This window comes from Mesoplodon bidens (genome assembly GCF_964165515.1).
Source record: "Mesoplodon bidens genome assembly, chromosome: 17".
Taxonomy (NCBI): domain Eukaryota; kingdom Metazoa; phylum Chordata; class Mammalia; order Artiodactyla; family Ziphiidae; genus Mesoplodon; species Mesoplodon bidens.
Window position 1 is genome coordinate 18,027,267 of NC_138174.1, and position 15,116 is coordinate 18,042,382.

Consider the following 15,116-nt stretch of genomic DNA (forward strand, 5'->3'; position numbering starts at 1 on the left):
TTATAAATCAACAAGAAAACAATGGTGTATTCAAGAAATAATGCTCTGATTAACTACCTGTAAAAAATAATTTAGATCCCTATATCATACTATATTCAAAAATAAATTTGGGATAAATAAATAAATAAATAAATAAATTTGGGGTGAATTAAAGAAGTAAATGAGCAATATACTTTAAATGTGCTGTAATCTAGCATTATAATAAATTAGGAGAGAAAGATACATGAAGGCAGGAGCAGTTTTTTTTTTTTTTAAGAGAGGAATAAAGAAAGGAAAGAAGCTTAAGAGAAGGAGAGTTAGGAAGAACAGGGAAGAGACAAGAGGGGGGAAAAAAGCCAGCTGTTCCCAATATCCACTGGATGCATTGGTGACAGGCAATCTTCTCTAACCTATTAGTTTGCTATTAATTGGCCACAAGCATCCATTTAACATTTCTTTGACTTTTCCAATGCTCATCCTGTTATTCATTTAGTTTTCTGTAGCAGAAAGCACTTTCAATTTTATCTTCAAATTTTAGTTTTGAAACAAAAATTCATTTAACCATTTAATGGTGAAAGGTTTTAATTTAAATGAGGTTAACCGCTTAAGCGCTTCCTAAAAGTCCTTTTTGTTACTTAAAAGTGTAAGGTCTCTTGGTGTCTAAAATTACATCTTGCATCTCACAATGTCAGAAGACCTCACTTTGGAGCTAGCATTTCTTTCACATTCAGATGAGTTTCTTCCTTAATTAACGTCTGTTTCCTGGATTTGGGTCGTGCTTAGTAGGGCTACAAATTAGTAGTCCTCCTGCTCCACATCAACCAAGAAAAAGGGGGGAGACTGAGACAAAACTCCTCAGATGAAATGAAATGGGAGAACTACTGCTTTTCATTCATCTCAAACCACCACCGAGTTGGGAGCACCTCTTGCACGAGAGTCACCGCGCTAAGAGCTCTAGACCAGCGCGGTCCGCAGAAACATAATGTGAGCCACAGGTGCAGATGAAGAATTTCTAGGAGCCTCATTTAAAACAGTCAAAGGAAATGGATGAAGTTAATTTTAATAAGCTTTATTCAACTAAACATATCCAAAATACTACCCTCTCAACGTTTAATTAAGGAAACAATTAATTCATTCTTTTATACTGAGTCTTTGAAGCCCAGTGTATTTTGTGCTTACAGTACCTCTCAACCGGACGAGCCACATTTTCAATGCTCAAGAGCCATATGTGGAGAGTGGCTACTGTACGGAAGGGCACAGCAGAGGATATAAAAAAACATGAGACAGAACTGTTGCCTGCAAGAAGCTTACAAAATAAACAAGGAGACCAAATAGTATTCTGGAAAATAAAATAACAGAATACGTGGCACAAGTAACTGCTGAGTAGGAAATACGATATACGCTATGGACAGAGGAGGAAGTGCTCCTTGTGGGATGGAGTGCTGTCAAGGACACTTCCTTGAGCTGGTACAAGGAAGCTTGAGATGGAGAGGAAGGGGGGTCGGGGTGGGAGGGACGTTGCAGACAGAAGCAGAGATATGTAAGAGACCAAGAGGTCTGACTGGGAGACAGAAAACTAGCCAGGCTGAAGAGGAGAGTTCATGCAAAGGAAGCTGGAAAAGAATTTGAGAAACAGATGGTGAAAGGCTGCCAGGAAGGATTTCTTGAGCCCCAGGCTGGACATTATAATGCCGTCAGCTCTATCTCAGATAAGTGCGGACGACATCAAGCCATCAGCCACTGCAGCAAACCCCGCCCCCCCCCAACAATGGTGTGTCCTGAGGGGAATTCAGGGTGGAGAAAAACAGGATACTGGCCCTAGACAGTTACAATACATTTCTAAGGAATAATTTCAATGAGCCCAGACTCTTGCATCTTCCCATACTTAGAAAAGCACTAAAATCATTAACTTAAGACGTCTGTTGTTTGTTATTAGCAGTAATTGTTTGATGTTTGACTACATGTTTGTTTTCAGCAAAAACTCCTATATATCCTGGCTCATCCCTTACCTCTTCCGATCAGTTCCTCAGAGCTGAGAGGCTGTCTCCCAGGCCATAGTCTTCAGTAAGCTCCCCCAAATAAAACATAATTCGCAATTTTTAGGCTGTGTGTTTTTCTTCCGTCAACATAAGTTTTAGATTTAATGCCATTTCAACTTAAATCCCAAGAAGGTTATTTTAAAGAACTTGAAAAAAATATTATTTGGAAGAACAAATGGGCAAGGGCAGTAAAGAACACTTTCAAAAAACAATGAGAGGGTGTCTACCTATCTGAATTAAAAACATACTAGAAAGTTACAGCTGGAACAGAAGGTTAGATGACCATGTCAAAAGAAAGAACACAAAGTGCAGAGAGAAGTGGATCACAATCTCTAATTATGAATTTAAGGTGACATTTGCATTTCTTCTCTGGCACTGATGTCCTTAGCCCATTTTTCTATTGGTTTATTCACTACTTCCTTACTGATTTATAAGAGCTTGTGGTGTATCCAAGATACTCTTTGTTAGTCAAACATGTGGCCTTTTAATTTTGTTTATAATGTTCTCTGATATACAGAATGTTTTAAGGTTTTGTTTGATGAAATTATATCAATCCTTTATCATGTCTCTCTGGGGTAGGGGGAACGTAACTCAGAAGACACCTCTTCTTTTCCTCTAGAATTTTATTTCTTTTTTTTTTTTTTTGTGTGTGTGTGTGTGGTACACAGGCCTCTCACTGTTGTGGCCTCTCTCGTTGTGGAGCACAGGCTCCGGAGGCGCAGGCTCAGCGGCCATGGCTCACGGGCCAGCCGCTCCGCGGCATGTGGGATCTTCCCGGACCGGGGCACAAACCCGTGTCCCCTGCATCGGCGGGCGGACTCTCAACCACTGCGCCACCAGGGAAGCCCTAGAATTTTACTTCTTACATTGGAATATTAACGTGGAATTTATTTTACTGTAAAGTATGAGATGGAGATCTAAGTTATTTTCATAATGGCTAGCCACTGATTTAAAACCTTTTTTCATATATTTAATTAGTACATATATCTAGCTTTGTTCTACATACTTCTATTTGGTCCACTGATCTGTCACTTCCCCCACCAATACAACACTTTACAAGTTTCAATGTTGTAGAATATATTTTAATATCTGACCACACAAAGCCTCCATCCTAGCATGAAAATGGGAAAAAAAAATCCCAAAATCTTATTCACCTTGGACCCCAAATCTACTTCGATTAAATACTGTGTTCTTACTTAAAAGAACACTCACACTGGACATTAAAATTTGTAAAGCATAGGCTAAAAAAAAAGATTCAGGCAGTTAAATTACTAGTGCTAAAATTCCCTAATAAAAAAATATGATAATGGGGCTTCCCTGGTGGCGCAGTGGTTGAGAGTCCGCCTGCCGATGCAGGGGACACGGGTTTGTGCCCCGGTCCGGGAAGATCCCACATGCCGCAGAGCGGCTGGGCCCGTGAGCCATGGCCGCTGAGCCTGCGCGTCCGGAGCCTGTGCTCCGCAACGGCAGAGGCCACAACAGTGAGAGGCCCGCATACCGCAAAAAAAATAAAAAATTTTAAAAAATTAAAAAAATTTGACAATGTTTGATAGGCTATGCAGCACCCCTTGTGTAAGAGCTAGGTATCTTTGCCGTGTCACCCCTTCCTGTGCAGAGCTGCACCTGCAGACAGGTGAACTGCATCGGGCTGAGCTATCAGGCCGCTGATACCTGAGTGTGGTCCCCTGTGCTTGCTCTGGGGACTCTGCCTGTCTGAGCTACACTCCCAAGCCTGCAGCGTCTTGGCACTCGGGAACACAGAGGTGGTGGCAACATTGCTGTCCTCTGATCTGGAGTTTCCAGTGTTGATGGACAGAAATCCAAGGTGGAAACACAGGCTCCACCTAAGAGTTTCTTCCTGCTAAAACACCCCCTCATCACATTTTCCTAAAACAGCTTGGCTATTTTAACTTGTTTATTCTTCTAGACTGGGGGATCACAGAACTCTCTGTAGTTGGGAGAGTAACATTATAGGCTTTTACACAGGCAGGCATTCCTCATATCTGAACGTTTGCTATACATTATCTGAAACTCATGGACCAAATACATTTGGATAACTTGATATTCCTCACTATCTGAACTCAGGAACTGTATAGATTCAGACAGTGAGGGACAGGTGTATCATGGGGGCTGGGACATTCCATATTATGGAAGAGTCCATTGGTCTCCATCAGTAGTTGAGACCAAGAACAATGAAGATATGTAGGTCTCCCCAAGGTCTTTCTACTGGGTCTAGCAGGCCTAAGGACTCACAGAGACTGACTCAACGAGAATTCTCAAAAATGAAACTGGTAAGCAGGAAACGTTCTATAGAATGAAGCCGAAGAAAAATTATAAGCCAACAATACATGAACTACGACTAACTCAAACTAACAGCGGCAGGCTCGCCAGCAATCTCCAGGCTCAGCTCCACCTGGGAAGGGAGTGTTAAGGCCACAGCCTCTGCAGGGGTGTCTTCCCAATGCTTCTCTTCCAAGAGATGGTCTTAAAGCTCACCAGACAAGGGCAATCCACCCAGAGGATAGAATCTGGGGTAGTCAGATAGGATGGCCAAGGAACATGTTCCACCACTAAAGAAATGAGTGAAATGGATAGAATGAGATTCACTAACCCTATACTTCCATTTGCAATCCCCTTCTAATAGGGTATGGTCTATGTTCTGGACTGGCAACCAATTTATGGTGCTGGCTTGGAAATTCCTTCCTCTTTTCTCCTTTGATCAATAGTTTTCATTGCAGTTTACTATTTTAGTTCTGCCACTGTATATCAGATGTGTAGACGTTATTACTGAGTCCAGTGACTGCATACCTGAACTGACCAAAACAGAAGGGGAGTAGATATTACCTAGAGGCTTGGTAATGGACTTGGAAAATGAATGGCTTCATCACATTGTCTCTGGATGGTGTGACTGGATATAACTTTTGGAGAAGTTTGGCAGGATGTATATTTGGGATAGCCAGAATGCATTACTGGGGACAGCTTCAGAATGTGAAAAGAGGAATAAGGATGTCTGTGTTGTAAGGGAGGGGTGGCAGGCAGCCAGGGAATAGGATGTTCAGTGGACTTCCTTAGGGTATCCATCTGACTCACAATCATACACGGGGATAAGCCCCAGCAGGCATGTTTACACTATGTGACTCTCTTTCCCTAGGCACAGCTGACAGTCCCACACGATCTACCTGCCCATCTCCCAGATATACAGAATTCAGAATAGAAGATTTTAGTTCAGATTGGGCTGGTTTCTTGAAGGAGATGTAAAAACTGAGAAGCTGTGAGGGTAGCCATCTTCTATCCCATTATCAGGAAAACTGGACCAAAGAAAGAGAACAAAGCAGATATTCCGAGTGCTGTCAAAATTTATGATGGCTTCTCAGGCCCTATTTCCTGGCTCTCTCTGATAAATGCTATAGCATCCATGTTCCTGGGGTCTGTGAGTGTGGTCTCCCTGCTTTCCAGTAACAAACATCCCTTTTGCTTAAATGACATCAAGTTGATTTTGTACTATTTGTAGCCAACAAGTCCTAATTAACACTGTAAGTACCATGACCTGATCTCTGTGTGTGTAGGCACGTGTGTACGTATGTGCGTGCGCACATGTGCATTGAAAGTGAGTTCCGGCAGCAGCGTGTAAAGTGGACTGCCCTGCCTTCACTGTCTTCTACCTGGTTCATTCTGATAATCTCATTTCCCTCCTTCTGCTTTCCCTGTCATGACTCCACTTCATTCTTCACGTTGCTGCCAGAGTGATCTATCTAAAATGTACATTTGCCCATGTTTCTCTCCTGCTAAAAACCCTTCTCTATCACCTAAAGATCAGAAGCCAAGCTCTTTAGTGCTACATACAACTCCATTCATTCCTTCAACGTATACTTAATGAGATCCTACTATGTATAGTTTTAGGCACTAGAAGTAAAGCAGGGAATAAGATGTGAATTTCCAGTCTCATGGAACTTACATTTTAGTAGTACAGAGACATCAAACAAGTATTATTTCAGGATGTTAAGTGCTATGAAGAAAAACAGTGCAGGGGAAGGAAGTAGAGATTAATGAGGGTGGGGGAGGGCTCTTCTAAACAGGATGGGCAGGCAAGGCTGTGGAGGGTACATTTGAGCAGATATGTGAATATGGTGGGGGCTTAGAGGACTCACAGTGCAGTGAGGGGTAGCAGAGTCATCAAGATGGGTAGGGGCTGGATCAGATCAGGACATGGGGTACACTGTAGCCACAGTAAGATTATTCTGAAAGTAATGAGAGACTATTGGAGGGCTTTGAGTAGGAGAATCACACTTTTTGTTTTTTAAAGATCATTTTAGCTACTGTGCAGGCTTGTCTGTATGAGAGGCTAGAGTGGAAGCCAGGGGACCAAAAGTCCAAGCCTGAGATGATGGTGGCTTGGATGGCAGTGATGGAAGCGGTGAGAAGAGGCCAGGCTTGAGATATATTCTGAAGAGAGAACTGACTGGTCTTACTAATGCATTAGTTGGGAGGTAAGGAGGAAAGAGAGGCACGAAGAGTGGCACTGGGGTTTTGGTCTGAGCAACCAGGTGAATGGAATGGGGAAGGCTGGTAGTGGCTGAGCAGGTTTGGAGTGTGTGGGTGTGTGCAGGCAAACAGGAATCTTCTTTGGGACATATGCAGTTTGAGATCGTTCCTGGCATTAATGAAGTTGGTTATACAAGTCTGGAGTTTGAGAAAAAGGTCAGGATGGAACCTCATCTCCAGTAACTCCTCATCTTGCATTCTGTATACACACTAGCTAAATGAAACAGTCAACTGCTTGGCTTGTGGTTGCCACATCTGATGTTTTGTGGCTGGTGCCTTTTGTCGAGTCTTCACCTCTTTCTGGACCACCTTTTCTACGTTTGTATCTCTGGGTGACTCTTTCTCTTTAAAACTAAGACAGGATGTTCCTTGAACACCAGGCTGAGTTGGAGGAGCCCCTCATTTGTGACTCTGTGGTTCTTAGCAGGTCACACACGAGTTGCCTATTAGACTCTCTAGGGCAGGGTCTGCCTAACTCGTCTCTGCATCCCCGGCACCTGGCGCTGAGCCTGCACAGGGTAAGTGCCCTACACCTGTTGAAATGCAGGGAAGGAGCCCAGCCAGAAGGCTGTTGCCTCGCTTAAGGGGAGGGCCACAGACTTGAACTACTACATGGAAAGGAGGGGATGGTTCCAAAACGTTACATTCTCTGTGGAAACGTCTCAAACTGCTTCCTGAAACCTAGCTGACCTCTCTTCAAGAGGGGTCCTCCTCCAGCCTTCCTCCCCAGAGCACTTCTCCGACTGCATTGTTTTAGGGGCAGGTGGAACCGCGCTGAGAGAGTAAACCCCCAGGCATTTCCTTCGGTTTTCCTTGCTGGCTGTATTCCTAGCGTTGTAGGACTGCAGCAATGGGCTGTCCCATTAGCAGTGGGTGAGGTAAATGGTAAACGGTAAACCGTAAACGGTAAACGGAAGGCAAACCCGCCCCTTACGAGAGGCCCTAGGCAGCGGTCTGGGCGCAAGGCCGCCGGCGGTGGACGCCCAGGGGCCGAGGGGCTGCTGAACCAAGACCTCAGCGCGGTCTCGGGAGGCGGGCTCGCGGGCCCCCAAGCGGCGGCGACCAGGGAGCTGCCCTGGGCCCCGACTGCCCCTGCCGGACCCCGCCCTCCCCGCCTGACCTCCCCCCCCGCCCCCCACGAGCAGTACTCACCGGTTGGGAGGGGGACCAAGTCCTGCGCCGCCCGGGCCTCGGACCAGCTGGCGCCGCAGCTCGACTTGGGCTCCGAAGGTCCCGCCGGCTCCATGGCTGCGCGCTGCGCACTGCGCCCGCGCGGCCGGAAGTCCGTGATGGCGAAATCATGATGATTGATTTCCCCTACCCGGGGAAAAGTCCCGAGCAGGAAGAAACACCTCGGCTTTGCAGATGCAGTTCTCAAACAGAAACTCGCAACTTCTCCAGATCTGAGTCTGAATTTGAATTGCTTTTTAAAAAAAAAAAAATCATGCCAGGAGCTCCCCACCCTGCGCCCACTTAACTGATAGTCGGAGTAAAGGTGGCCGAAGCTCCTGGACTCAGCTGGAGAAATGATTGTTCTTCTGAGGGTTTATCCATTATTTTCTAAAAACTGTATCACACCAAGTCTGGCCTAAACAGGTCTATCATAAACGGACGCAGAATTAACTGAGATTAATTCCAGTTGCCAGTAGCGAGCCTTTATTTAGCACCCATTGGGTACACAGCACCATACAAGACAAGGTTTTTGGTGCATGGAACAAATACACATGTAGAGAACACAAACGCATATAATTAAATTACAGTTAAAAAATAAGTTGCTTTGTAAAAGAAGCATGTAATAGCTGGTGGTTTGCTGAGGAACTAATCAAAGGAAAACTCCTGGAGGTCTTGCTTTTTGAGCAGATTTTAAAGAGAGGAAAGGAGGCAAACTGGGGACAGAAAAGAGAACAATATTAAAAAGGATAACTTGGAGAGTCTTGACAAACACAAATGGATTACAGAAGCAAGAGTGTGGAGCTGCAAAACGGGAGAAAAGAGCACGCTCTGGCAGCAAAGTTTTTTTGCTTTCAAGCAGTAAGATGGAAGAGTACTCCTTGCCAGGCCAGAAAGAAAGTGCTAAAGAGACTGGATAAGAAACTGAATAGCTCAGCTAGGTCAGGTGAAGCAGTTGAAGAGCCCCTTACCCTGCTCTCAGTTTATAATCTCAGCTTTTCAGTGTTCCACTCTTAAGAATGAGCAGACTTAACACATATATATGGAATCTTAAAAAAAAAAATGGTTCTGAAGAACCTAGGGGCAGGAATAAAGACGCAGACATAGAGAATGGACTTGAGGACACAGGGAGGGGGAAGGGTAAGCTGGGACAAAGTGAGAGAGTGGCATGAACATATATACACTACCAAATGTAAAACAGATAGCTAGTGGGAAGCAGCCGAATAGCACAGGGAGATCAGCTCGGTGCTTTGTGACCACCTAGAGGGGTGGGATAGGGAGGGTGGGAGGGAGACACAAGAGGGAGGAGATATGGGGATGTATGTATATGTATAGCTGATTCACTTTGTTATACAGCAGAAACTAACACACCATTGTAAAGCAATTATACTCCAATAAAGATGTTTAAAAAAATCCCTTATTTAAAAAAAAAAAAAAATGAGCAGACTGCCAAGATCTAACTAACTAACTGAGGAAAGCCTAAAACATGAAAGACAAAGACCAAAGGACACATACAGGGAAAACACAGAAACAAACCTTGCAGGTCACAGAATATTCAGGAAGAAGAAAATATAGATATGAATGCCTGTATGTATGTTACACTATATAAATAGTATTTTCAAAGAGATAAGATACTGCAACCATGAACTAAAAATAGGATATTGAAGAAAAAAAACATTCAGAGAGCTCTAGAAATTTAAAATGAGACCAAAAAAAAAAACCTAACCAGAACAAAACAAAACCCAATCCCCACCCCCCAAAAACTCCCCAAATGAAAACCCAACACAATAGACAAATTGGAAGATTAAGTTGAAGAAATCTCCCAGAAAGTAGAGCAAGAACACAAAGCTGGAAATTAAAAGATAAGAAAATGAGAGAACCAATCCTGGAGGTCTAATGTCTAGATAAATAGGAATTCTAGAAAGAGACAACAGATAACAGACAACAGAACTATTTCATTAAAGAAATAGTTCAAGAAAATTTCTCTGAAGAACAAAGTTTTCAGATTGAAAGATCCCACCAAGCACCTGGTATGAGGTATGAAAACTGACTCTTACTGGGAACAGAACATTGGGACAAAGAGAATGCTATAAGCTTGAAAAAAAATGGCCACGTATACAAAAGATAAAGAACGGCTTTATCTGACTTCCAACAGTCACCCTGAAGGCCAGAGGTGAGAACATTTTCAGACTTCAAAGCAGCAACATTGGAATGTAGCAGATGTGTTCAAAATTGGGTATGGAAGCTACTCACGAACTGAGTACCCCTACCCTGCCAAAATAGCAATCAAGTGTAAGGGTAAAATAACATGTTCAAACATACAAGGGCTCAAAATATTCACCTCTCATTTTTCCCTTTCAAAAGCTACTGGAGGATGTGCTTCACCAACATGTGGGAGTAAATCAAGGAAAGGGGAAATAACGGGATTTAACTGGAAACAGACCTGACATAGGGAAGACAAAGGGAATCTCTAGGACGCTGACAGAAGATGACAGCTGTGAACCAGTACAGAATGAAGCAGATCAAGATGTCGATTTCTGCACAAAAACATTTTCCATACTTATCAAGCGTCTTTACTTTATTTTAGTGCATTGCCTAAAATTCCTGCATCTTTACTGTGAATAAATGGACTTCTCAACTTTCCTCATCTGTCTACAGGCTGTTGGGTTATAATTTTTTGCTCCCTTTCCTAGCTCTTTGGTTTCCCACTCTCTAAACCAATTTCAAGTTAAATTTTTATTTAGTTCAATATTTTTAAGAAATTAATCTGGTCCAAACTTAGAAGAGATTTTTGTTTGAAAGGTAACCAAACTAAACCCAGAATCAAGATCAAAAAAAAAAAAAAAAGAAAAAAACCCCTCAAAAACCAGAACTACTTTTAATTACTCCTTTTTGAGCTAGTATTCCCATCCTGGTTCCTAGTGGGAAGTTTCTGGCAGCCAAACGTACATCTTTGTTATAGATAAAATTAGTTTTAACTCTTGGAGATTCTCATCCTCTTTCCACTAGACAATCATGGTTAGGTAACCTAGAGCAAAGTAACTTTCTCTAGGAAAGTAATTTGCACATCATGCCTAGGAGAGTCCAAGGGTCTGTTTCAGACTCTGCAGTTCAGTAGAATTGTTTTGTTTTGTTAAGTGAAATTCTTGCCCAGCACAATCTCTTCTGGCTTAAATAAGCCACGTCTGACTATTTTCTAAGTTTCCTTTTCTTAAGGCTCTATCTAGAACAAAAATATTCTAATTCCTCCAAGTTTCTACTCCCTCCTTTCCTGTCCGTGTTTATGTGGAAGGAGTGAAGAGAATCTGTGGAAAAGAAATTGAATCGCAAAGAGTGTGCCAAAACCTTCCCCACAGGAGAGTTTCTCCCCCTTCTCATTCAAACGGACTGATGGGACACTTTCACGGAGCCAGATACAGCTTCTCCAACTAGCATTAAAATACTTGGAAGTAATATGCATGAAGTGAATTTCGACAGATTCTTCAGGCTCTGTTGCCCACCTTATGGTTCACAATGGTAGATTATTTGCCAGGAATTAAACATAAATAAATTTTGTAGGTAAAGATGTGAACTTTGGCCTTTTGGGGCCATAAAGTCAAAGATAATTCCAAAAGCAATAAGAAGTGCTGAAATCAATTGTGACATTTGTCTTTCTTAATATATAATTTACAAATAAGTTACAAATTATATAGCAGTATTTCATATAAAATATACACTTCCATCCTACTCATGTACAGTTGAACAGCAGTAAGAATAAAGAGATACCCTATGCATATGAAAATGTCCTTATTTTGTTCCTAGTGTTTCTAAGTAATGCAAATGGACCCCCCAACAAGGGTAAACTGAGAGGAATTCTCTTGATGGATCATAACCTAAATTAATTCCACTGACCACTGGGGTTTCTTTTGCATGACTCTAATTTCAGCTTGATAAACTAATTTCATGAACAGGCACTAGCAACAGGTTTATAATATTTTTTTCCTACACTTATTAACCCCACATTGGCAGAGTATTTCTTTTTCAGGCATAGTCCCAGCTTCATAACCATAATCCCATGTTAGTTCTGTTCTTGCTTTCACATACCTAGAAAGTAGAAATTTTAAAAATAATCATAAATTATCCTGAATAACTACCAAATGAACCAAATTTGATTATATCAATTTTCATATTAACATCATTAACCATCCTCAAAAATATGGTTTTCTCTCTCTCTCCAACACCAACCAATTAGGAATGCTCTTTTATTAAGAATAATCATTTAAGCTTTATTTCAAATCTACTAAAATCATAAGTAAGAAGAAACTTGTCAATATCCACAAGGAAGGAAGTGTGTTTTGCAAACAGTGGAACCCAGTAATGTGATGAGGCATGTGGTGTGGTAGTTGGGGGCAGTTTGGACTCAAAGATGTAGCATTCTGCATCATTTATCCTCTGAACTGAACTGGCTGAGGCCTGCCATCCTTAGCCTTTTCAGGCATTAACTCTAAGAGGAAATAAGAATGAAAATTTCAGCTATTTAAAATTTTATTGACCACAAACAGTTTGGGATAACTGAATATTCTAGGGTGCCAGATATGTGGGGCTATAGCATATATCTTCTCTTAATATTTTTCTATTGTTATTTTTAAAGTCACAATTTCAAAATTAAATCATATAAAAAAATTTTTCAAACCTGTTGGTGAAGAACGCCACCAATGGAAAATTTCTGTCATGTGTTTCAACAAAAACATTCTGTACCAAAAGATTTGGGCAACAACTATGCTGTTAAAAAAAAATAAACAAACACAGAGGTTAGACATAGCATCAAGTTTGATACCTTGTTCTTTGCAGCATTAGAATACCATTCTGTTTCCAACACATCTAACTTATTTTTGTTTATATCCTTTTTTTTCCTGACTAGTATATAGAATATCATAGCTCATTACAATTTTGTTGACGGTAGGAATCCATTCAGAAAAGCCCTGTTTTGACACTCTTACATCTTTCCAGTAGAAATGCAAAATGGTGCAAACCCCTATAGAAGATAATCTGTCAATATTTATTGTTATTATAGATGCATATCTTTTGATTCAGCAATCCAGTATCTGGAAATGTATCCGACAGATATATCTGCACATGTATCCATGTGTAAGATTATTCACTGAACATTGTTTTTAACAGTAGAGGTTTGGAAACAATCCAAATATCTATCTAAAGAGGATTGGTTACATGAACTTTAGGATATCCACACGCTGGAATTCTATGCAGCTATTAATATAAACAAAAAGAACGAGGAGCTCTGTGTACTCATTAGAAAGATCTCCAGGGCATGTTGCTAATTTAAAAAAAAACAAGGTGTAGGACGGTAAATATAATATGCTATCTCTTATGTAATGGGTAGGAATAAGAACATATATTTATATTTACTTGTATTTGCATAAAGAAACTATAAGAATACACAAAAAAGTAGTGAAAATGATTTAACTATAGAGGGTGGAGTGGGGGCCAGGTGAATGGGGGCAGAGTACATTTTTTTTTAAACAAAACAAAAAGTTTAATATGAAGAATGTATATGACCTGAGTTTTACAACACAGTCAAACAGACCCATTGGAAAGGGTACCTGTATGCGTAACTGATTTCCCTGCTGAACATGACCTTCTCCTTTCTCCAAGGCTTCTAACATGATGGTACTATTTCCTCCCATTACCACCAATTCCAATATTGTTCTGTTGCCCACTAGCTGCCACCTCTACACATTCATCTATCACCAGATTCATAAAGGGATCAAATCCCAGCAATTTTCCTCAGGCATATTTGCCACCATTAAATTTCAATGATAACTTCCTGTCCACACAGTTTTTTCAATTTGGGCCTGGTAAGCTTTACTCATGGTGCCTACTTGGCAGGGTCAGAGCTACCTTGAAACAGAATTCTGTTTGGCTGTATGTATGTATGTATTCTCTAAGGCTTTTTATTTTATTTAAACTTTGAAATCATGTGAATGTATTATCTAAGTAGAGAATTAAATTAAAAAAGAAAGAAAAGCCCTATTTTTTTCCTCCTATAAACAAGGGATGGACACAGCTGGTGAAACCAACCATATAGTTCTAGTGCAGCCACCATTCAACATAACCTACCAGAAAGGAAGCCACAACAGTCCTTTGCTAGAGATCATTCTTTAATGATCTTCCGGCTCTCCTGGCATGTTTAATAACTCCTAGCATGTTTGGCAATAGTGTAGAAGTAGTGAAAGTGGAATAGAGAAAAGCAGTTGTAGGAAAGACGAAGGGAGGAGAAGATTCTGTTCCCTGTTAACCAAGTATCCTCCTAACTAGGAGAGAGAAAAAGAAAAAAGCCAAATAAACAGATTTATCTAGCAAGGAGAAAAGCTCTTTGGTTTTAAAGATTTTCTGACTTAAGAATATTTTCTCTTCTGATGGCACCTGAACTACATGTAAAATTATCACTGAGGGCTTCCCTGGTGGCGTAGTGCTTAAGAATCCACCTTCCAATGCAGGGGACACAGGTTTGAGCTCTGGTCCGGGAAGATCCCATGTGCCATGGAGCAACTAAGCCCGCGAGCCACAACTACTGAGCCCGTGCACCACAACCACTGAAGCCCGCATGCCTAGAACTCATGCTCCGCAACAAGAGAAGCCACCACAACGAGAAAGCCCATGCACCAAAATAAAGAGTAGCCCCTGCTCACCACAACTAAAAAAAGCCCGCGCGCAGCAACAAAGACCCAATGCAGCCAAAAATTAAAAAATTAATTAAATTAAAATAAAATAAAATAAAAATAATCACTGAACGTCAACTTCAAACTACTCAAAAGTCATTTTAAAGAGGTGTTGAGGGAATTCCCTGGTGGTCCAGTGGTTAGGACTCCACTTTCACTGCTGAGAGCACAGGTTCGATCCCTGATCGGGGAGCTAAGATCCCGCCAGCTGTGCGGCGTGGCCAAAAAAAAAAAGGGGGGGTGGTATTGAGCTTCGCAAAGGGAATGCATAAAAGAATCATGGGTCATGCATGCCTCCCATTACTTTAAGGGAAAAAGCAAAGCTGTCCATCCCACTAATTCAACCCCAGAGAGGAAGAAGAGCTCTGATACAGATCAAAGAGAAAAATTAAGGTCATATCCAGGGGTCAGAGTACTAGAGTGGACCTTTCCAAAGATGTGTGGAGGGTATCAAAGTTCCCATCCTCCTTCCACGACTCCTCTTCACTCTCCTAGATAGGATAAGCAAGGACAAAGTGGAGACCAGAGAGTAGGGGGCATACAGGTGGCTTCCACATGGTCCAGTTGGCCAAAGAGAGTCTATATACACACTGGGACTAGAGGTTGAAGGGGATTTTTTTTTACTGTAGGATTCCTGGGACCATACATTCTTTGATAAGCATGTATG

General features: G+C 41.6%; 1 protein-coding gene across 3 annotated transcripts in view; it reads right to left on the reverse strand.

The window, feature by feature from the left end:
• LOC308605237 (histone-lysine N-methyltransferase SETDB2-like) overlaps positions 1-15,116 on the reverse strand; it is a 73,571-nt gene that overhangs the window by 26,279 nt on the left and 32,176 nt on the right. For 2 of the 3 annotated variants that reach the window (XM_081215025.1, XM_081215024.1), the window contains exons 12-13: positions 12,403-12,491; positions 8,208-11,813 (exon numbers count right to left, since the gene is read on the reverse strand). The exons of the other annotated variant lie outside the window; for it this stretch is intronic. In XM_081215025.1, coding sequence (XP_081071151.1) covers positions 11,696-11,813; positions 12,403-12,491 — 207 coding nt within the window. In that variant the 3' untranslated portion in view covers positions 8,208-11,695. Of the gene's footprint in view, positions 1-8,207; positions 11,814-12,402; positions 12,492-15,116 lie in introns of those variants that run through there. 3 annotated transcript variants of the gene reach the window in all.